The sequence below is a fragment of the Centroberyx affinis genome, unplaced genomic scaffold (assembly GCF_046629955.1).
Source record: "Centroberyx affinis isolate AG114_WGS23_722 - 3 ecotype Tasmania unplaced genomic scaffold, CSIRO-AGI_Caff_v1 ptg003529l_1, whole genome shotgun sequence".
NCBI classification, from domain to species: Eukaryota; Metazoa; Chordata; class Actinopteri; order Beryciformes; family Berycidae; genus Centroberyx; species Centroberyx affinis.
This window is the reverse complement of record NW_027281473.1, coordinates 154,890-179,481: the sequence shown is the minus strand read 5'-3', so window position 1 is coordinate 179,481 and position 24,592 is coordinate 154,890. Positions and strand designations below refer to the sequence as shown.

The 24,592-nt window shown below is 42.7% G+C and overlaps 1 protein-coding gene across 2 annotated transcripts in view; it reads left to right on the top strand.

Moving 5' to 3' along the window:
• ccdc85cb (coiled-coil domain containing 85C, b) overlaps nt 1-24,592 on the top strand; it is a 51,584-nt gene that overhangs the window by 17,363 nt on the left and 9,629 nt on the right. For both annotated transcript variants that reach the window (XM_071539867.1, XM_071539866.1), the window contains exons 2-3: nt 19,279-19,358; nt 21,676-21,717. In XM_071539867.1, the coding sequence (XP_071395968.1) occupies nt 19,279-19,358; nt 21,676-21,717 (122 nt within the window). The remainder of the gene's footprint in view (nt 1-19,278; nt 19,359-21,675; nt 21,718-24,592) is intronic.

Genomic DNA, 24,592 nt, shown 5'->3' with positions numbered 1-24,592 from the left:
GAGGAGAGAAGAGAAGAGGAGCAGGTGAGAGGGAAGAGGAAAGAATGAGAGGAAAGGATGTCAAAGTGAGGATAGGAGGAAAAGAGAGGGGAAAAAAAGAGGAGGAGGGGGGGGTGCTACAGCTTGGGGCCACAGCTGGAGATTGGCCATCCCTGAAACCTCAGCTGCTGCTGCTGCTGCTGAGAGGTGAAGGGGGGAGAAACTCTCTTTCACTATCTGACAAACAGACAGAAAAAGACTGAGAGGCTAGAAACACCACTACACCTGCAGAGCACTGAACAATGTGCACTGCTGAGCTCTGAATGAAGACTTGGCACCAACTTTCCATACTTTTTTTTATTTTTGGAGAAGTAAATATTTCAACAGGGAAATCCATTTTATAGCCACTCGCACTTGCAGCCAATCACTATGCATTTCGTTGCAGCTTTATTCGTTATTGGCAGTGCACCAGTGTGAGGTACATGTTTTCGTGCAACGCTATTGGCTACATGCCAGACATGCAGCCCGACTCGACAACACAACAACACTGCCTCAGTGCACTTTTGACTGAGAATGCCTTTTCCACTCCCCAAGGAGAATGGGGCAAAAGTGTGCTTGCACTTTATAGAAAGCCTGGAAACCCTGGCAAAGTAAAATTTTCTTTGACCTCATCCTCAACTCTGTCTTTGCTGTATTCGCGATGAGACGTTCCCTTCTTATATTTCATCCTTACATTGGGCTGAAATTAAATAATTTTACAAACAGACTTTAACATTTACATAAACATTTTCGAGTGTTTTTACATGTATTTATTTGTCTCTACAAATAGATGGCTTTTGATGCTTTCAAATGATTGTATGATTTATTTATTTAATAGGGACAGTGCATATTAATGAACATTTAAAACCAAATGTAACTATGCCAGATTTATGCCAGATGTATCTAATTTTCATCTGTCGTCCCTTGGCAAATATCAAAAAAGTATTATTTGGTATCGCATTAGTATGGAATTCAATCTATCAATACCAATATTGGTACCAAAAATGTCCTAGTCATGTATAAATTTCCTATCTTCAACATCTCAAGATGCCCTATACCATCTTTCTCTGTGTATTGCAGGAGAGATCCCCACAATGTAAATATACAGCACATCTACATATGTACACATGCGCACAGGCACACATACACACAAACTTTCCAGCTCCACATTCCAGTTGATCGCAATTGAACCCAATAAACCCAACACTCTGCTGAATGCCTTTAGAGCAAATCCATGTTGTAGCTGTACGGTTTTAGCAGAGGATTGATTTGTATGTTACCATCAGCGTGTTTCATAACACATCTGAAATAAAGAGGATCGTTCCTCTTTATCCAGCTTGGAGTGTTTCCAGCTTTTCAAATGCCTTGCTATTATCAAATATCTCAGTATTGGTCTAAAGTTGACTGATTTACACTTTTGTTATGAGTTATGGTTTTCAATTTGAGATATCACATGTCAAATTGTGATTATTTCAAGGCCTTAGCTGTCAATAATGCTTGGGTGGGGCCTTGCCTCGCCTTTTAACTGTCTGGGGAATAGCAATAAGCAGAGCCTGCTGACAGGAACTTGGATGAAAGGTGCAGTAAACACAGCATATTGTCATTATGTATGTCGTAATAAAAACACTGAGTCGGTTATGTAAGTCAAGCGTCGGTGTCTGTGAACATGCCCTGCTGCTGAACTGCCTCATGGGAGTCCACATGTGGAAAGAAAGGAGTGAGACGGGGGTCAAATCCGAGTTCATATTCCACAGGTCGCACAGAAACATGAATATATTGGATTTAGAAGATTAGAAATTTCAGTGATGTATATTGTGTCACTTCAAAATTAGATATAGTGTTTGAGTATATTAAACTGCGTGCTGCATAGAGCTAACAATTAAGCAAGCAAAGCAAAAAAAAAATGCTGGCATCAGCCTTCAGCCTGCAGCGTTTGAGTTTTAATAAGCCGTTATTGTGTGATTAAAAAGCCATGCTTACACCTTTCCTTTGGTCATTCTGATGAGACCACACAGACGCTACAAAAGCAATAAATTCAATAAAATTATAAAAGAGAGAGAGAAATAAAGAGAGCGAGAGAGAAGTGAGAGAATGGAGTCAGGGATGGAGACCTGGACAAAGGGCTAGCATATGTTCCTGTTTGCTAATCCGGGGCTTTTTACAGTAAGATGATTAGAGGATGGATGACCCTCCATTAAAAAAACAACAGATAGAATGGCTAGTTGGCTGGTTATAGCATCAATTTAACCTCTCTTTCTCTCTCTTCCTCCCTCCATCTCTCCCCTCACAACCAAAGTCAGAATAACCTTCATTAAACTATAAATGCATAGGAATCTGTTGCGTGCAAGAGGTGCAGAGAGTTCACCGCAATTAACAATTTAATGTACTGACACACTTAGTGTGACTAAATAGGACCTCCTCTTCCCTCCTGCCTCCCTCCATCCCTCTATCCCTCCTTCCACAGCCCTTTCGTCTACCTCTTTCTGTTGGTGATTTACCGATGACCTTCCCCCTTTCCGCTGTGGGGCTGTAAGTAAGATCCGTTGAGTCAGAGGGACCACCTGGTCACCACTGGCCCATTCTGATCTCTGTCAGTCACTGCTAATGCAGGCTGACACAGCGACTCCCAAAGGACAGCTGGCTGAGCCACAGACAATGGAGACCACATAGTGTCTGACCCAACTGTGAGGTCCAGGCCTGGGTGAAAAAACCCCCCCTAAAAAACACACAGTCACAGGCATTGGGACAGTGAGCTAACGTTAGTCTTGTTTTTGCTGCTGACTCATCTACAATGCCTTGTGGTTGCAAAGGTCCGAGCTAATGGAGGTGTGCTTGACTGCTTTTTGGCAGACACCGAAAGAGCCTCGCTTGGAAACAGATGCATCATCTGCAAGATGAGATAAGCAGTCTCTGTGTTTACTTGACTACACGTTGGCAAAACTGAACTGTCAAAAGTAGTAAGACATTGAGCCTAAATTAGTCATTCGTGCTGTTGACTCATTGACATTGTTATATCTCATATCAGATGACAGGTAGGGTAGGAAGGTAAGACAGGAAGGTAAACGGCCATCAGCTTTGGAGAATGGGTTTTTACTGGTTTATGTTATATCATGTTAAAATGATGACACTGGCACAAAAAAAAAAAATCTTAGGCTCACTGTTCAAAGACTGCATTTGATTATTGTTTTTTGATATAGACTCAAAATTAGGCTCTTTACTTGATAGATAAAATAAATTGATCTGTGGTTTTGACTGTACACAACCACACAAGTTTTTTCTAGACTTGAATTGTAGACTGTGATGTAATTTGTAACTTCCTATTATCAAATAGTGTTGTTTTTGTGGTGCAACATCCTTGTCTATGTATATAATTCTAATTTTCACACTTATAGGTTTGCATATAATTTAGAAATAGTAGAAACTAGAAATAGTTAGTCAGCTGTTTTTTGCTGCTCATGGGTTGTGTGATATTTTTGAAGCTATAAGGTTGTGTCCAGAACTAATATTAGATGGGTTTTAAAACTAAGCTAGCTAAATGTGTCTGCTGAAGTGAGTTGACATTACCTCATCCAACATGAAGATGGCGGTTCCTAGAGTTTGACCAAATCACTGAAGATGGCCGTCGTAATGTTTTCTCAATGGGGAACATTTTAACTTCAAGGCCTTCACCACTTTTGAGGGCTTTTGTGGAGACTCATCAAACAAAATGTACCCTATTTTTTTAGGCTATTAACCCACTGGCCTAACATATTTTATTCAGCCCACAGTCCCCACAGTGCAGCGGGTTTGGATTGAATGCAATGACAGCATGGCAAATCCAGCAGCTTCATGCAAAGTTATAATTTTCCAGTCAAAAACCATCAGTGTTTTTCAATATTTAGGAACAAATTTCAGTGTTCCGTGGTTCAACGTTGCACCCCGATCCAGTCTCTGAAAAACCTTAGGGGAGACTATGGTTGTTTGATTGATGGGACCGGACTATGATTCTGCCCCAGCACAGGACTTATCAAGCCAAACTCCCTCTCTATAACCACCCTGGTGTGCAAATGACAGCCATGCATCATCAAGTGAGAAACTCCATGAGTGTGACTTGACGACCAGAAGATGGGGTGTGAAGGAGGTCTTCTATAATGAAATGACCGGTTGATGAGTTTCCATTAGGTTTTATGAGGTATTTGCGCGTGCATGTGTGTGTGATGGAGTCCTACTGTAGTCTTCATCAGATTGATTCAGGGCAGGTTAACCATCTGGCTATAAACCTCTAGTCGCACTCACTAATGGAATTTACCCCCATGATTCTCCCCTTGATGTGAGTATATCTATGTGTGTGTGTGTGTGTGTCTACTTTCCCCCCTATACAAGCCACACTAATAAACCTAATGGGTAGGAAGTCAAAGGCGTGGCTCCCACCTATTAAAAGCATGGAGTGCTTCGCTACTGTAGTGGCTGTTATGGAATTAGGACTCTTTTGATATACCACAGTACTGTACAATGACTTTTAAAGCTTTCCCTGCATGAAATATAATGCCATAATCCACACCGTCATCTGATGATATCGTATTTAATGCCCTAAATTTTAAACTTTTGTTGACATGGGTAAGCAACAACCATAAATGTCATTATTGTCTCAAGGGTGGGAACTGGGAAGATGATTTTTACAACACTACTTGATCTATCTATGTATTAGCTGCAATAAAATATTTAGTGGTGTGATTTATCACTACCATGTGGATGGAAAAATATTAGGTTTAAATGCTGCTTGTTGTATTGATTGTGTATTCCAGAGAACTTGCTGTGTGTGTGTGTGTGTGTGTGTGTGTGTCCTGTCAGTGTGCATCCCCTTAAACTCCTGTCTTCAAACATCCACCCTCATGCCTTAATCTAACCTCATTTAACTTACACTTCTCCAAAACCTCGTTAGCCAATCAGATTTGAGAAAAGGGGAACAGCAGTAACCTGTTTTCGACCCTTGCAATTCCCTGCACCATGTAAGGTGATTTTTTTTTTGTGGAAACGCATTAAAACATATTTATTATTCAAATGCTACGGTACCTTGTGTATTTCTCATCTTCCCTGGATGTAAGTCTAAGTGTTGTTTTGTTGAAAACCTGCTCAAGGAGCAACTCTTTGTTCTGGCAACTAACGGTTGTTTTAAAATGTATGGGTGAAGATTTCTCATCTTCCCTGCTTAGTGCCCTCCTCAGGTCTCTACTGGTCAATTTGAATCTATGCTATGCCTCTCTCTCTCACTCTCTCTCTCTCTCTCTCTCTCTCTCTCTCTCTCTCTCTCTCTCTCTCTCTCTCTCTCTCTCCCTCTCTCTCTTTTGGAGGTCAACACACTGATCAGGCCTGGATGAGAGAGGGGGAGGTAATGAAAAGACAGGCGTGACACGGGGAGGTGAAGGATGGAGAAATGAAAAAGGGAGCTAAGGAAGCAATAAAGAGGTCAGGAGGATAGGGAGAGAGAAGTGAGGAGAGATGCTATTTTGCCATCTCATCAAGCTTTTAAGGGCGGCGAGCGCGGTGCTCAAAGTCAATTGAACTGGAAACAATTAGGCAAGACGAGACACCTTGGGAACGCTTGGCAGGTTCAATAAAACGGAGGAGATGTGTTGAGAAAACGGGCTCTCAGTGCTGCCTGCCTGTCTGTCTGTCGGCCCTGTAGGCACGGCAGCAACAATAACCAGGACTGTAGCCCAATGTTGGCCTGTCAGGACAAGTAAACTTTTATTCTAAAATGGTCGGTGGCGTTTACACTCACTTGACTCTCCCCCTCTCTGATCGTTCACACCTTTTGACTTTATCTTTCACAGTGCAGTTTCTCTTCTTTTTCTCCGTGTCTCTCTTTCTGAAGCTGTAGGCGTCTTGCCATTGCCGGGGGGGAAAAAGAAGTGTGTGCCGCCACTCGGAAGATTAAAAAGTTATTTTGCTGCTGTCGCCTCTTACAAGGAGATTTTATGTTAGGGGTTAAAAATAGTCTGTTTCTGTGTATATGTGTGTGTGTGTGTGTGTGTGTGTGTGTGTATGTGTGTGTTAGCAGCATGTCCCTGTTTGGATATGTTTCAGAGCGTTCTGTCTTGCAACAGGGGATGAGGATGTCTGGAACTCAGCGCCAGATACATTGGTCATTTTTCTGCGGTGGGGCCAAGTGGTGCTCGCCGAGGCCAACTCAAAGTGATTACAAGAGGAGATGAAGAGCGAGCGCTGTGCTTATTTGAATCTAAAGCCCAGATGAAAAATGTCTGTAGGCAAAAGGACTCGCTCAGATTATACACAGGGGGTAAATTCAGTGACATAGGGTAGATAATGAGTCCTGGCCAGCTCTGCTTTGTCCTGTAGAGGAGACCTGGCTGTTGTAGCTACGCAGTCGAGCCCCGAGCCAACGTTAACCATTCATAATAGATTGTAATAGAATTCCCTGGGTTATTATGTCTGCTTCTGTCCTGTCTGCACAATATCTGTCTCTCTCTGCCTCTCCATCTCTCTCTCTCGTTCTCTTGTTTCCTTTCTAATGGCCTTTTTTTTCCCTGACGACTGGAGAGAATAGCGACGTCGCCTTCGTTTAATTTCCCCACATCTCGGAAACATTGTTGTCGAGGCTGTGGAACTCCGGTCCGACATCAATCCAATTTTAGCCGTGGTTGGATGAGATAAGTGTCCGTCTGAACAGCTCTTACATAAGATCTTTTTCTCTTTGTGGCAATTACTGTGCCAATAGCCCTTGAGAGGTCTCTTTTATCCATCAGTGCTGGGTTGATAGTTGTTAAAGCACCAGATGACATCGGTAAATACAGGGGTATTTGTTTCCAAAGGGCACTTTATTTGCGGTCTTTGCCCTCTTAATTTGCTGTTATTAATTTCACCAATAATTCCACATAAAATGCAATTATTTTCGGCTGGCTTATGTTTTTCTTTTGGGAAATCATAAGTGTTCTTAGTATTCATTTACATATTCGTTTTTGGGGTTGCCCATGTGTCTGTCACAGGTGATGCTGTGGGTGTTTAGAGACGTAGTCAACCGTAGCGCAGATAAAACGAGTCCGTCAAACATGCTAGCAAGATAGATGAAGTGATTTTGTCAGCACTTGGATTGGATGGCAGACCCACAAGTTGAAGCTTGCCTGCGCGCTCTCTCTCTCTCTCTCTCTCTCTCTCTCTCTCTCTCTCTCTCTCTCTCTCTCCGATTTGCATTAGAATGAAATCAGATCTCTTTATTATTCATGTAAACAGCAGTGAAACCACTAGATGATGTCACTGGAAAGAAAAGGTCATTTTCGCAGGATTGGAAGAAGCCTTATTTTGCACATTGCATCAGATCCCACATGGTGGATGGGATTTTCAGAGCCAGATAATAAAGGGGTTGAGGGTTATACTTATTGAGGAACGTCCCCTGTATTTACCATCTAGCTGCTACCAGTTAAGAGTCTGCTTACATAAGCACAACCTTTGCCAACTCAGCAGTCAGTCAGACAGACTTTAAAGGAATGGGGTGGTATGCAGATTTATGTAAATGAAGTTGCCATGGGGTTCTGCGGTGGTGCAACCGTGGCGACAGGGAGAGGAATGAGGTTAAAGAGAGCCATGGGCTCCAGGAGGACGTTCTCTACCCACAATGCCCTCTGGTGTTTGTTTACACACTGTGGTGGGTGGTGGGTTGTGGGTTGTGGGTTGTGTGAGGTAAAGCGAGCCATCTCTTAAGCCTCTTCCACAAAGCCTTTCATGGGCACTGTGGGGTACCATGTTGATGACATCCAGACATTTAGCCAACAGGTCTGTCTAGGTATTTGTTGAAATGTTATCAGAGGGGATAAGGTAAATAGCTGTTTTCCTTTACATTTTGCCAAATATTTATAGTTGAAAATGGTATGCAATTAACTTTAATTTAACTAACAAGTAAAGATACTATAATTTCTTCTAACAAAGGGTATTTCATCCCCCCAACAAATCATCCCGTCTAAATAGTGGTATGATACCGAAACGTATTTAAACAAAAGGGATCATGCGAGTTTTGCTTTAAGGCCCGGTATTAGCCAGTAACACTGCTACTGAAAACAAATGAAGGAAATACAGAGTAACACAGTAATCCCACAGTGATTTGCCGCCATTTTCTTCTATGCAAGCAGAAAATCCTACAGTAGCTGGTTGACTGATCCAGAGGAATGTTGTGTCGCGTCCCTGAATCAGTCAAGAGTTATGACCCTTGACCTTCTGTGTCAAGGGCCATGAGTGTCACTGAATGTCAGATAGTGAGAAACAAGCTCTTGGAATGGGGAGACACTGAACTGAACATACTGAACAGACCAGATCCTCTTAAAGTGAGTAGACCCGTATAGCCGAAGGGGTTCTTTCAACTTTTTCGGGGACCCAAATTTAGTATATTTTCAAGTCTTACCCAGGAATCCGGCTCATTAAAGCATCCTAGTACTCTAGTCATGTGAGGACCTGACCCACCACACACAGACTTGCGACCCATAGTTAAAGAAATGCTGACATAGCTCAACACTCAGCATTATGTAATGTTACAAGGACTATAGCATATCCTGCGCATTTGACCCCATTTGTGAAGCTCAAATCTGGACTGGTATAGACAGTCTGTCAAGGATCAACTAACTAGGTCTGTCACGCCACCAGTAATAAATTGTAAGTCTCTATCAGAGCATGTTTGTTGAAAATTACCAACTCCAGAAGCATTTTTCCAGAACAGTTCACTGTAAATAGTATTTCAAAAAACATATGTATTTTGAAGTGACATTATTACAAGGGTAACATTGATGAAGAATTTTCACTTTAATTGCAATTGTATAGTTGTGTGGATTGATCCCAGCCACACTGCTGTTTCATACCATTTTATATGACATTCATTTCTCCAAATAAAATTGTGTAGCAACTTATCAAGAGCAGAGCAAGAGGAGTTTTACTAATGTAAACTATCTATGTCAGTGATTCTCAACCTTTTTCATATCAAGGACCCCTAATTTAGTACACATTAGGGCCACGGACCCCCATTTGATTATATTTTTTCTAGCGGACCCAAATAATGTTGGATATGATTTTGTCCAGATTTCCTTGACTATCTGTATTGTAGGCAGAAAGATAACAGTGAATCTATATACCAAAACAGTCATTCCTCTACATTCTCTAATTGTTTACTTCTTGTAAATGAAATAATGTTGAAGTTTAACAATTCATCAATTTGCTGAGGACCCCCTGGAACCCCCTCAAGGACCCCTGGTGGTCCCCGGATCCCACGTTGAGAACCACTGATCTATGTGAGTCGGTATTGTTGTTGTTTAACATGATTTGTTTTCCGGTCCACTCTCTTTCTTCCCGCTTGAGCTAAACTCCTATTGGCTGTTGCCACAGTCACTCTCAGTTTTCAGTCTTGGTGAGTCTTACAACACTTTACACAACACAAGCCCGATCAGACTCGGCCCGACAAAATCAGACATGTTTGAAAAAAATCTTGCCGGGCCATATTCGACAGAGTCGGCAGTCTTGAGCCTGTTCACACTACAGGATAATCTGTGCTGGGATGGTCCAGACAGACTTAGAATCAGCAGTAAAATCATCTAGTGTGACCTAGGCTTAATAGAGAATAACACCACTTGCATCATTGCTCTCTGTAAACACATTCATGCAGTCTGACAAAATGTTCTGACACTGACCACGGGCTGAATCTCATTAGGTCACATACTTCTCTAAGTAAACCAACCCGACTATTAAATAAATCTACATAAAACAGAGTTATTGAGGGGGAATCACTGTCGGCTTGATCTGATTATTCACAGTAACCGGACTGTCGTGTGCATGTAAGCATACCCGTTGTAGTCAAATGAAGTTGAGGTCAGCTGGGGCTCTTTGATGTACCATGGGTTGTTAATGTCTATTGACTGGCAATTGAAGACCAGTTTAAATCTCCCATGTCTGGATATTGATCTCTCTGTCTCGCCACCCTAAGTGGGAGAAGGAGAGAGAGAGGGAGAGAGAAGGGAAGGGTTGCAGACAGCGAGGGACAGAGAGAGAAAGCAGCAGAGAGAGTTTATTTATAGGTATTCCAGGAGACAGTAACACAGACATGTGTCTTGTTGCTATCACACATCCCGTCCAGCGAAGTGATGCATCCCTCCTCTGTCTCCTTCACTTGTTGTCACCACCCTCGCAGGGTCAGCTGACCTCTTCACGCGCCTGCAGCTGTGTGCGGCTGGCTGTAAATGTGTGTGTGTGTATGTGTGTGTGAAGTTTGTGTGAATGTATGTGTGCGATACTGCTTACGTATGTGTGCATGAGTCGATGTGTGGCTGTGATTTAGAAAGGAAAGAAGAGAAAAAAATATACACACTTGCTGTTCTAGCATTGATAACACCAGAGAGAATTGCCTACAAGTTGTTTACATGCAGATGTGAAGCTGTTGAGTTCAATAAAAAAAAAAAAAGTCCATTCTGTGTTGTGTGAGGCACAACAGAATGAAACAGCAGTGCCACAGCTTAATTGTTTCCTTGATGATCGGGCCACTTATAGGGCTAGTGCCCTATGCCCTTAATCTTTTGATTAGGATAGAAGAATAGCAATCTGGCAGCCAGTTGGATTTAATCCCATGAAATCAAAGCTGGGGGCTTATATTTGGTCCACACCCTTAATTACTCCCCATGTGTGCATGTGTTGCCTATTTACAGTGAGACAAAAGACAAAAGATTAGTGACATTTGGGAGAGGGTTTGGCAATTGACTATTTATGTACAGAATGTTGTACTGCAGCTCCGATTTCACCAATGCAACGTCAGTTGTTTGTCATGTCATGTCATGTCATGTCATGTCATGTTATGTTGCATGTGGTGAGGCGTTTTATTTACTTTGGGACACTGTCTTTCACCTCAGAATTTAAGTGTGTGAATGGGAGCGTTAACTTGAGCTTTTCAATTGACATCCAGCAACATGGGCCTGAGTCCCACACAGCTGTTTGAACACCCAGTCCTCACTCCCTCACTGTTCTGCTCCAGGAGCCTGAAGAGAAAGACTAGACCTCATGTTCAAGGCATGAAACTTAACTTTCTTGTAAAGCTGCCAAATTGGTGAGTGTATTCAGAATTTCACCAGACATTTCATAAGTAGTTTAAAAAGTAGACAGTTGGCTGTTGAGCAGTTTGGCCAAAGAGGCGAGTAGAATTGAACTGAAATATTACATTTGGTTTGTGGCTCTTGTTTGTTGTCCAGTTGCTGGTTGAACAACTGATCTGAATAGAGCTAATCAGTAGTTGCTGACATACATGCTTATTATAAATGAACACAACAGGTCTGGTTATGAAATCTAAGGTGTGTATCTTATGTTATGTCTTAAAACATCCACACATATCCTTTATGAAAATTATCTCTTTTGACTAACAAGTTTCATCATAGGAATTTAGATTTGCATAAAGTATAATTAGAGGCAAACAAAGCTGTATTTCCATACCATAACAGTGTCTGTCTTTCTTTTTGCCTCATGCCATGTGCCGATGGCAAAACATCCTTTCTGTAACAGTGAACACACCGCTTGTACGTTTAGTATCTGTAACAGTGTGTGTGCCAAGGTCCAAAGTCCCTTCGCACCAAGTCAACAGCCACATTTCCACTACAGGGCCACACAGGGTTTCCCAGAGGTACGATACTCATGATACACCAGAGTGTACTAAATATTTACAATACTAAATACTCCTTAAAGCAAAATTTCTGTCAGTTGTTTTGCATTTGCAACTAAGATGATTTTTTATATGCTCTGTTATCACGCATAAACGGGATAGTGCATTCAGTCCTGAGTTGAAACATTTTGAGTTGTCCCTGGTCGTTGGTAGGTCCTGCGTGGAAAGTGGCAAATGATTAAAGAGCCGACTTCACCTGGTCAATGTTTAAAGTTGTTGATACACACAAGCAATCCTTTGAAGTGTAATCCATTTGGCACTTTAACTTTCACACTTGTCACTCAGCATGAATTGTCTCTCTTCGAGCATAAACTATGCTTTGCTGTTATCACACACACACGTACATACATGCACATGCAAGAACAAGTCTTGCTTTCTCATTCTCCAAAACACACACTCTCACCCACACACACACACACACACACACACACACACACACACACACACTTATTTCCTTGGATTCACACATGCACACACTCCACAGTGCGTGGGGAGGTGAGGCGTTCTCTCCCTCTCTCCCTCAGAGCGGGTGCCATGTCTTGTCAGATGGGGTTAGCTCCCCGCCAGCTGATGAGCCAGCCGAGCCTTTGAAGCCCTTCCAGGGGCCCGTGGTTTACGTGCTTGGGTTGCCAGGTTCTGCCATCCCCCTCATTAATGCAGCATGGATGCCCACTTAACTTGTTCCTCTCTGCTCCTCTGGTCGGCTTGCCCTGGCTATGACCGAGCACTGGGCAGCCAAGCAGAGGAGGCACACATACATGCAGGCATGCTGGCCAAGCACATGCACACACACACACAAACACACAGAGAAACAGGTGGGGTTGCAGGTTTATATGCAAGTGTAGAGGCACATAAACCCATGCAGAGTGCACAGATATACAGTGCGCAACACAAACATACCTACACATACTGTATATACACAAACACCATTCCTCTACAGCTCTGTGGCATGTTTAGTGTGTGTGTGTGTGTGTGTGTGTGTGGGCATGCCCGCCCTTGACAATGTTCCTCTGACAGTAGAAAATATGGAACGGCAATCAAACACTTCCTCTCAGGAAAACATCATTGAACCTCGTTCACCTGACTGGCGCCAAGCCCTGACCCCTGGCAACGGTGCCTCCCTTCTCTTCAAATATCTTTTTATTCTCTGTTTTTTTCTGCTTCCTCTCTGCCTTCCTCTTCCCCCTTCTCTTTCTCTCTTCTATTCCTCCTATGCCACCCTTTTGTCAGCATCAAAAAGCCTTAAGTGTCCCTCAGTTCTGGTTCTCCATCCCGGCATGGTTCTGGTATGTTCTATCTAGCGTACTTCGAAGTCTCTGTTTAATGAAGAAGTTATTGCCTGACAGATTGGACTTTCTGCAGCCAGTGAGGTCAGATTACATGGAATGTACTGTATTCTGACTTGGGTGTTGCTGCAGAGAAAGAGAGTGGGAGAGACTGTTTAGACTGTTTCTCCTCTTTCTTCAACATCTTGAGGTAATTGACCCAACCTCCCGCCTTGAACACACACACACACACACACACACACACACACACACACACACACACAGTCACACATATACACACACACACTTAATCACAGATGGGTTTCAAAATCCCCCCTCTCTCTCTGTCTCTCTCTCTCTCTCTCTCCCTCTCCCTCTCTCTCTCTCTCTCTCTTTCTCTCTCTCTCTCTCTCTCTCTCTGTGTGTGTCTCTCTCTCTCTCGCTCCCTCCCACACACTCACACACTCGGCTTACACACCCACACACCCCGCATGCACTCCCCTATCTTACACATGCTGCACATAAGCACTCATTCATACTCCACACACACACACACACACACGTCGTCGAGAGAACATCCATGTCTCGGTGCTAAAACACAGTGATACAGCTGTGAATAGGAGATGAAAGCCAAAGCCGAGCCAGGAATAATAAAAAGCGGAGTGATTTCAATGCACTGCAGGCTTCTAAACAGCCATGGGATCTGACTTGAAAACGTAAGGGGATTCCAAAGCCTGGTCCTTTTTAACCATACTCTTCTACCAAAGCTGCTTTGATGTAGCAAAGACCTTGGAGTCAGCAGCGAGGAGGCTGGTTTTGCTCTAATTGTTGCACTCCCATCAGTATCAGCTGAATGCCCAGTGTAAATTTATACACGTGTGGTCCAATTTCAAGACTACCCCCCCCCCTCTGCTTGTTGCAACACCCCCTTCCAGCATGCCTGACTCCATGCTTCCCTCCTGTGCTTCCCAACCTGCTGCTCTAAGAATGGCCTGCCTTGACCTCCAGTAATCCCAGTCCCACCCACTGCCCCATACTGGGAGCTGACGGATTTATAGAGAGGGCGGGTTAAAGAGAGGAAGCACGCACAGGAATGTATGCTATGAGGAATGGAGACATTTTCCAGTGTAAATGAGTGTTGATTGGACTCATAAACACTGCTAGTGTTTATGTATGAGTCCATTTTAACACTTTCAGAGTTAAATCAACACTGACAAGTTAGTGTGTAGAGATTGATAGGCAAACAGGGTTAATGGAAGAATAGGAAGGGAAGACTGAAAAAAGTCTTAAAATGTCTTAAATTATATGATCTAAAATCGTGGCTGTGAAATGTCTATAATAGGGTTAAATAAAGCATTTTAAGTCAGTTTAAATTCAGTTTTACAGATCTTAAAAATGCTGTGGTTTCTTTTTCCCAGTGACACACCAGCCTAGTCATCCAGTTTTATGCTCTGATAGGTCTGAAGTTGCTTTCATTTTCATGTTCATTTCAGTTGGAAAATTGGTCTTGTGGTTCATTCCAACTGGCACTAAAAAGGTCTTAAAAATCTCAAATTTAACTTGATGAAACTTGCAGACACCCTGTATAACTAAGAGAAATGGTGTAGACGGAGGGAGATGCGAGCTGTGATGGAGAGATGGATAGGAGGTGTGGAGCAAAGAAGAGACAGAAAAAGAAGTCAAATATCTTTAAAGGAATGCACCAAGTTTTTGGGAGCTTGGGGAGCATTTTTGATCAACTTATCCATTACGTTATGAGAATATAGATGCAAAAAAGAATCCATAAATTGTCTGTAGATTGTTTGCTTTGGTGCTCCATCCTAATTCTTTATTATAAACTATGTTGATTGATAGTGGGCGACAAGCACAATCTCAAAAGAGAGAAAAGAGAACTTGTAGCCGCTAAATAGTAAAACATTTTAACTGATATGCGGCAGTTTTGTGTAAAAGATTGGTCAAATTTACACTAAATATGATAGGAAGTGAATGCAGTGAGCTAAAATACTACTGCACAGCAGATAAATACGTGGCTGCTCACCTGAAATAGTTCCAGAAATAAATATGCCTACATCAGCACTATTGACTTTAATGATATGTCATTTTTAAACAGTTAAGAATCTTCAGGCCATATAATTAAAAAACAAAATGTTAGCATGGAGCACCAGAGCGAATGATCTACTTGGGGACACATGGATGATTTTGGTGTCTATGTCCGCATCACTAAATATGTCCACGTCTCCCAAAAACGTGGCGTATTACTTTAAGAAGGTAAAATGAAGACAAGAGAGAAGTTAAAGTAGAGGGACACGATGAAAGGGAAGGAGAGAGAGAGAGAGGGAGAGAAGTAGAGTGGAGTGAAGGAGGGAGTGGCTGTTGGAAGTGGGTCACAGTGGCACTGATGAGATAGAAAGTGACGTGCGGAGGGAGAGGGACAGACTCGCGCCATTGTCTACGTCACATTTTGTCTCGTATACACACACACACACACACACATAATCTCACGTAAAGATACATCAGCTCATTTTACTGGATAAACAACACTTGCACAGAGGTAAAAATAGCTCACATGAGATTGTGTAAGGACAAGGTTTCCCTCTGTGAGTCCCCTTCCCCCCCTTTCTCTCTCTCTCTCTCCCCCTCTCTCTCTCTCTCTCTCTCTCTCTCTCTGGGGATGTATTGTTTATTGCTTAGTTGGACATCATTGTTAAAGCCTTTACTTCCTAGCTGCTTGTACTCGCTGTATCAACTCTCCAGACTACATTCAGGTTATGCATAAGTAATAATCACCACTCTCCCCCGGTGCTTGTTGTGGATAAAGGAGTAGTTGCATGGGGCTGGGTCGCTGTAGTTTCGCGAGGTAATTATTTTGGCTCGGCTATGCGATCCCTGTATGATCTCTAGCTTCCCCCCCCGAGCTGGAGGGATAGAGGGATAAAAGGATGGAGGAATGGCAGGGGAGCCAGGGAATGGTTTAATTGCCTGACCCCTCTCCCTCCAGGATGGGTCTCAGGAGCCGGGTGTTAAAGAGAGGGGGCGGCTGGATTCTCCCTCCAGATCCCTCCGGCTTTTGTGCATGTGTGTGTGTGTGTGTGTGTGTGTGTGTGTGTGTGGGTGTACAGGCATTTTGCGCTTGTCATGTGTTCCTACTAAATGTGCACTTCATAGATTCACTTCACAGATCTGCACATATTTAAGCAGGACCACTTAATCACATGTCACGTGTGATGCTGAAGTGATGCGCTCACTCTCTCTCAGGTTTTAACATCTCTAACCCCTGCAACACATCAAAGGCTTAGAGATGGGGGAGAGGGAGAGAGAGAGAGAGATGGTACGGTGGTATCTGAGGCTTCTCAGCTTCTCAGCTTCTCAGCCTGTAGACTCACACAGCTCAGAGCGGTGGGATTCCTCCCTTTGGGCCAACTCTTTCTCTGGACTAGTAGAGGCTGTATACTGTGTATTAGCTATGTATTAGCTGTATGTTTGGAATGGATGGGACGATATGCTTATCTCACGATACGATTCGATACGCGTTATGGGCTTCACAATTCAATACAGCCATGATACGATGTAATAAATAAAGGTTCAATGACAACAAATGACTGTGCAGAATTCTGTTTATTTCTGAGCCACAACTCTTTCTAGCAATGGCATCGGCTTGCTAGAATGTAAACAATTAAAAAATGCCATTACAAAGTGCAAATAATATAATTTGGAAGGAAAGCTTGTGAAATGGTGATGGGCAAGCCATTCATTTTTTTGCCCCACCATATGTATGTCACATTTTTGTATTGCGATATATTGAATTTCAGTATATGATGTTTATATATGTGATGACATATGACCTCATCCTTATTGGAATGCTATGACCTTGCAACCTTGCAAACCATTCCATCGGTGTGTTAATTCTTTGGTTTCATTTTCTTCTACTTCTCATCTTCTCTTTCCTCATCCTCCTCTTTAAAAATGTAATTAGTCCCTATGCATGTGTTGGCTATTTTTGCCCTGTGTGGCACCAATTCACCAGGCTAAATTCCCGGCACATGTAAATATAAATGGAAGCACAGTGATTTTGATTCTGACCTGGATCTAGTGAGCTCCTTTTTTTAATTAATTGCTGCTAAAGAGATGAGAAGGAGCCTGATAGATTCAGATTACGAGAGGTTATTGGATTACAGATGGAGGAATCTCCACCTCCTTTTAGTAATCTGAAAAGAAACACAACACTCACTGAAAAAACAGCAGCAGTGGGCTTTTGTTTTCCTTCCTTTCCCTGTGTTTGAGGTTTCTCAGTCTGTCTTTGTTGTTATAGCGTGGCTGCGATGACTGAAGGCTGAGGAGCCTTCATCGTAATCGGCTTGAGATCTGGCCGCAGGTCAGGCCAGCAGATGAATCCAGATTAGAGGGTCACAAGGCAGGAAGAGAGGATTAGCAGCTCTGGCTACTGCGGCCTCCTCATCTAGCTGTCCAACCATCATCTAACCAGCCAACTGACACCACTGTCTGCCACAGTTACCTCTCCTAAAGAGTCAAGGGGCTAATGACCACAAATAGGACCCTGCTGGGCCAACTGTCATTCACTCCTATCTACTTTCAGGGCTTGGGAGATGGATCAGTGTTTTGCTTTTGAAAAGGATTTTATCTTAGTAGATATCTGACAGTTTTGGAGGCAATCAACTTTCAGTTCAATTTGATCATAATGAAAACTTTGAATCAAGTGAATTGAGAGCGTTTGACTCTGACTCTGGTCTCTGATCATTTCCTGCCATCTCTGTTCACCTAAGTGTGATACAAGGCTGTAGCTATTATCTGTGAGAGTTTTGCAGAATAGCGCCCCCTGGTTGCAGACTGCTGCTCAACTGGACTATAGCTTGATGAATGAAGCAGACTGGTTAGACTTATTTGGGTCAATTATATATAAACCAAGGTAGGCGTTGCGTCATTGATGCAACAAGATGTGATTTTACGTGTGTGTGTGTGTGTGTGTGTGTGTGTGTGTGTGTGTGTGAGTGTGAGAGAGATATCCCTATGAGCAGTAACTTCTCATCTGCATCTTACACCAACCCAACATTTTCATCAGCAGCCTCCCCGCTGGCTTTGTTACTGTTTTCCCACAGTCTCCACTCCACAAACCTCCTCTTTCTCTGTACTTCCACTTAGAAAAACAAAATAAAATTAAGCTGTGAGCGCAGCGGTGTGTGTTCCTGACAAGTTGCCTGAGTGCAGTTCCTCTGCGTAGTTCCGCTTTGATCTCACTGTAAATTAAACATGCCTTTTTAGATAACAGGTTCTGTGCCACCCACTGAGTCGAATCACACCTCCACTCTTCGGAGAGCTGCTGTCCCTGGTTTGAACTCACCAAAGTTGATTCAAGTTAATGTGGAGTGTCGCTATAATGGGATCAGCAACAGATTCTGCAATCTCTGCAAGGCAATTAGGCCATGTACACTGTGTCTCAGGTATATACATTATAGACACAGTTGTGTGAAAAGCATGACAGAAGGCCGCTGTGTTAAAGTAGCACTTAAAAGAGCATGATGTGATATTGAAAAATACCATTGATATCCATTTCATACACTAGTGACCCAGGAAAGACGTGGGTCAACTCAGTGTGAAACAAACTCCTTGCCTGCCTTGTTTTTCCAGCACACACGTGTTTTGTAAAAAGCTCACTATACACGTGTGGTTTTTCCTGCACAGGATGGACCCGGATCAGCATAGAGTAATATTCCTGAGTCGTGTGTGTGAAAGGAGTATTAGATGGCAATCCAGAGTTCATTAAAGCCAACAGGGCTGAATTATTTCTTGGGATAAGCCCTGCTGTATAGGTCTGTCTAGGTGGATGGCCTCAAGCACAAACAAGGCCTTTCACCTGCTGCTGCACCTGCAGAGACTCAGACTCTTCTCTGTCAGAGAGTCAGGTGGTATGATGATGCATGAGAAGCAGTGCGTACGACACACGGCAAAAGTAGAGCAAAAGTAGACCTCTCCATGTTGTTGTTTGGTTGTGAAAGTGTAATTTTAGCTCAGGAGATTTGCAAAGCAGCGATAGAGAGACTAATGATCAAATGGTTCCAATCGCAAATAAACATATGAGGCATCAGCAAAGTACTGCGCACATCTCAACTTTATACTTGTAAAACCCCTCATTTGGAGAATGCACTTTCACAAAGAGTTTTTGGGCGTCCCAAAGAGCGCGTCAACCTTTTGAGCTCTTTGTGGTCCTTTTTGCTCCAATGGGCCTGCCTGGCTGTATTCCGCTTAGTGGTCTTTGAAATGCTAATCGCTTCTCTTCCCCTCTTTTCTTCTCCATCTCTCCTCCAGATTCCTCCTCCAACTACATCAGACAGCTGGAGACTAAAGTGCGGATCCTGGAGGACGATAACAATAAGCTTCTCTCGCAGGTGAGGTTCATACACACACACACACATGACTCTCCCATCACTTTCAGTTACAGACACAAGTGTTGCGCTGTTGGCCCAGTCCAGTGCCATTAGATGAAATGGCAAGAAAAATAAGTTATACCCTCACCAAAAAAAACAAAACACTTCTCACAACTTTCCAACATAGCCGCCACATGCGATAGGCAGCCGCGATGAGACAAAGTGGTTGCTTGATTCCCCTCTGAAGCCACCCCCTCATAACAGCCTGCCTGTTAGTTGGCGAATGTGTTTATCCATGTTTAATTCATGGGGAGTCAGTAAGCTTCAGTAGCGAGCAGTGATGTTAGCCCCCGAGGCGAACTGTGGGAGCGGAGAAGAGATGAGAGGAGGGAAAGGAGGGGAAAGAGGCATTAAGTGACAGTGACAGAGTAAAGTATTTCTCCCAAAGTTGACCTTGCTGTGACTTCCCCAGAATTTGGGGGATGAGGGGCTGAGTGGAGGTGGGGGTGTGGGAGGGAGGAGGTGGCATGTTCAGTTCACCAGGAGGTCACATGTTAGAGAAAGTGTGGAGGTGTGTGTGACATACAGGAGGAACACTGACCAGAGACTAGTTTCTCTATTTAGAAGCGTCCAAAATGGATTCGTAAACAACTAAATGGATTTGTAAACAAGGTATTTTAGTGCTTCAGGTAATCTTTCTAGTCTATGAATCAAGTACAATATTGGTGAAAACCTTTCATCATACTCATCAAACTCAGTAAATCCTGCACACTGACATTAACAAAATCACTTTTATTTAAACAATTCTAAAGTTCTAAAAAATGCATGAAAAGAAAAACGTGATGATATGAATCAGTTTAAATATTCTGTCAAATAATCATAATTTGATTTTTTGTCAATATCTTTCAGCCCCACCCTCCATCATTGGAAACACACAGCATTTTCTGACTAACTACTAAGTCATTCAAATCGTATATCTCATATTTTTATATTTATTGAGGATAGAGGAAGCAGAAAAGAAAAAAAATATTTTGTTGTGGGGATTAAATGATTGAACTCCGAGGATATCTCTAGTTGTTGTTACATTTTTCAAAGTGGTACGTGCATTTTAGAAGGATTCTCAGAAACTTTATGCATATAGACCCTGAGGTCACAGGGAAAACATGTCAAAGTGTTTAAAATGATTTAACTCCTACATACACTTCCATATATAGTATATTATGATGTATATTCATACATCAATATATATCATCTATTATCTTTCTGTTTGATCTTAAGCTTGTATTGTGTGCCTCATTTCATTTGGAAGCAAGACTGTCAAGTTGAGGAGTCACAGTTTAAATGGATTTTTAATTGGAAGCCTTTATTCCTTTTTTTTCCCATGATTTTCTCTTTCCCCAATTATCTCCTTGCAGATTCATGTGTAGGCAAAAGAGTGTGGGCGGGAATCACTGACATGAAACCTCAATGATCCACGTAATTAGCTCTAAGTGCTACAATTAGGAGCTACACATTGTCTCACAGCCGTTTTACATCAGGACATCCAGTGTGAACCTCCTTTTGAAATAACACTGCTTTTAAATTACACCTTGACTAAATATTCCTTGTACTATAAACCATGGTGGTGGGTGTGGAAATGGTGGCTGTGATGTGAAGTCATGCGGTACACTCAACAAGTACAGATTCTGTATTCATAGCAATAATGTATATATTTTTTTCTGAATATGAGAAGAGGACTGTGAGATTTCTATGAAGATCCACAGCTAAGGTGTGAAGATTTATAGTCAATATTTAGGTTTCATAATAATATAACTTTTACTTACTTTTATCAATTGGATACTGCTCAATAATAATTATTTTCTCAAGTGCTGATGAGGTTTGATAGCGCAGGTATAGAAGGTGCCTCATTCCTGACTGACTGCACATAATTTTCCTCTTGATGACCGCGGCAATGTGGCGACATGGGAAAAAGATTACGAGCTCCTTATCGGACTCGGCACACACTCAGGAAGACAATATTTGAATAAGTCTGCATAGTCTAATGCAAAAAAACTCAACTCAAAAGCAACTGTGAAATCAGCGTGACAGAACTCTCTCATTGGTCCGAACACTTTGTATAAAATAGTCCAGATCACCAAGGGGCTTTGCCTCAAAATCTCAAATGTGTGACATTAAATGTGTGAAGTTCTCTCCTCCACAGTGTCTCAGAGTTTGTTTTTTTACAGTGACTATAATTTATGCACCCTAAGAAGACTGCTACAGTTGCTACCTTGCTAATAATGGCTCCTGATAGAGCCAATAATGAACCATTACATGAACACTGTTTTTCTCTCCCCAGGCTTATAGCCGGTATAGCTTATCACAGATACAGACCAAGAAGGTAACTTTCTCCAATGCCACTGATCGCTGGCCTCTGAAATGCTACTGAGGTCAATGGGGCTAGCCTCTTTTGCTTTTTCACTCTTTTATCTATCCGGTGGTGGGACTTTCACAGCTGTACCTTTATCTGCTGCTAGCATGCTAAGCTAATGAATGAAACACAGGTGGCTCTGCCTGTGTGTGGCCCGTCTTGGCAAGGAGCCTGTTTTTGTCCTTGAAGCCGTTTTGCAAGGCGCAGTTGGTGTTTGGTACTAGGTAACCCTAGGTGAATGAATGCTACATTGTGCTTTGGTGCATGAATGACACGCGCTTGTCCTGGCTTGCCGGGACGTCTGGTGGGCTGAATAATTTAAGATGCGGGGGCGACACAGGTAGATCCAGGCATCCATTATGCATGGCCGACAACTGGTGTGAGTGTAATTGAAGAATGCAGGACTGTATGAATTTTTTAAGAACGTTATCTTGTTGTTTGTGTGATTGAGAAACTTTTTTGCTTTCCATGAAAATACAAGATTGGGACTGAAATTGTTAGCTTTCAGTAATTAGGGACAAAAAACGTCTGCATTTCTAGAGTTTACTATTTACTTTGTCACCGTTATGCAATAGCCTACTTACTGTTGTGTCTCAATACTAGCAGGTGGAATTTACAATGGATTATCTGCCTCAATGGAAATATTGCCTAACTTCCAGTGTTGTGAAACTGGCCCAGTGAAACTTGTGTTGAGCCTGAAGGAAACAATAGCTTCTTATCAGTGGAATGTTGACCCTCCAAAGCAGCCTGGTTTGAGTGATTTTTAAATGTACTAAAGGGAGACGGGAGGGAGCAGACAAAATGGTCGGAAGGTAGATGCAAACAAGGGCCTACACAGCACAGGGGTGTAAACAGAGACTCACAGACACAAAGGGGGGTGTGTGTGTGTGTGTGTGTGTGTGTGTGCGTGTGTGTGTGTGTGTGTGCAAATGCACTCACCCGCACGCATGCACTGTACACGATTTGTTCTTTAACTTTTCTCCCACTCCTACTCCCCATCTCCCACCTCTCTTCAACCGTTACTTATCTCTCTCAGACTCACTGAAGTGTGAGGCACTCTGTGACTTTCCCTGCGCGCTCCCTGCCACTTTATCATTAACAAGTGAGTGCTCAGTGTGACTCAGAGAATTTAATGATTTATATGACAGATTCAATTTATGCCGGATGACACCCCATCCATTAACTGCGGGCTAATTGACCTCGTTGACTTTGCGAGAGTGGCCTGCAGTAGGGTCCACTCAGGAGCCTGGAATGATGAGAGAGGTAAATGAATAACGGCTGATTTATTGACAGAGAGACTGAATGACTATTTGAACATGGTTTCCTGCGTTATAGCTAATTGATGTTCACTCACTTTATCTTGTCAAGCACTTAACCAGTCTAGAAGCTAGACTCTACCCACAAAAATTGCCAATATAGAATAAAAAAAGGTACAGATGGTAGTTAATCACAGCGTCACATTGTAAAGACATCAATCTGCTGGCAGAGTTCTAAAATGCATTGACATAACGTCTCCAAAGGTCTGAGCATGGGAGACTAGCACAGGTTACTCGGATTCTGTATTCCATTAAATCATGGCGCTGAAGGAGGCCGCTGCGACGCCCTCTACCCTTTTGTCGCGGCGGCATCACCCCGGCCCCTCGTAACTCAGACAGGAAATGATGCGTGACGTCCACGGCTCCTTCCCGTCAGCGGCGAGAACATTTTGATGGATGGATAGATGGAAGGGGCCGCGTGCTTTAGCCAAGAGGAGTGCAGAGGGCCGACTGTCCCGGCCTGTCTGGCAAACACACGGCTTGGTCGGTCTCTATCCGTGGTCAAGGTCGACTTAGGGGGTTAGAAGTAGGGCTGGGTGATATGGTTGAAATCAATATCATGATAATCATAAGGATTTTTCTCGATATCAATATATATCACAATATGGTTCATGTATGCAAAATCACGTTAAATAATCAAATTAATGTTCATCTCATTGAACCGAATGGTAATGTTAGGTATGATGTCAAACAAAACAGAAATATTCAAATAATATTCCTACCATACCTCATTTTATGAGAGTTTTTAAGTAAAATGTGCTTGTCATCATCAATTTAGACAGCAGAAATGTGTGTCACGATATTAAAATATCTTCATATCATCATGATATGATTCCACTGAAAGACGATAAACGATAATATTGAATATTCGCCCAGCCCTAGTTAGAAGTAGAGTTTGGTCAGGAGTGTTGGTTCGTTTCTAGGTAGGTAATCTAGACATAACTGAAATCTTTATTAGGTGATGGCGATCCTGCCAGAGAGCAGCATGATTGAAGACTACTCTTTATTTTGATACTTGTTTTGTAATCTGTGATACCCTCACTGATTTTACTAGTCATTTGGTTGATGTTCATGTCCTGGATTGTGTGGTCGTGCAAATTTCTGTCGCTCCTCCAGATGTGCCATTTAGGGCGTAAGTCTGCTGCCAGACACTAAGCCTAGAGAAAGGACACGGTGATCATTGTTGGTTAGCAGAGGTACAGATTGAGGGCATGAATGGAGAAAACCAAAGGATAGATCACCAAGTGCCATGGGACAGATGGGGAAAGGTTAGAGGAACAATAAGGGGATACTGAGCCAGAGGAGTGATGTGGAGAGGGGATATCAAAGGAGAGAAGAGACAGAAGAGAATGCTAATTGTGGCTTTCTGTGTTCGCACGAGTGTGTGCACCTGTGTGTGTGTGTGTGTGTGTGTGTGTGTGTGTGATGCACAGGAGCAGCCAACACGACACAATGTCCACACATTCATAGACACAAACACAGACACATACACACACACACACAGCTCATTGGGTTATTTATAGCCTGAA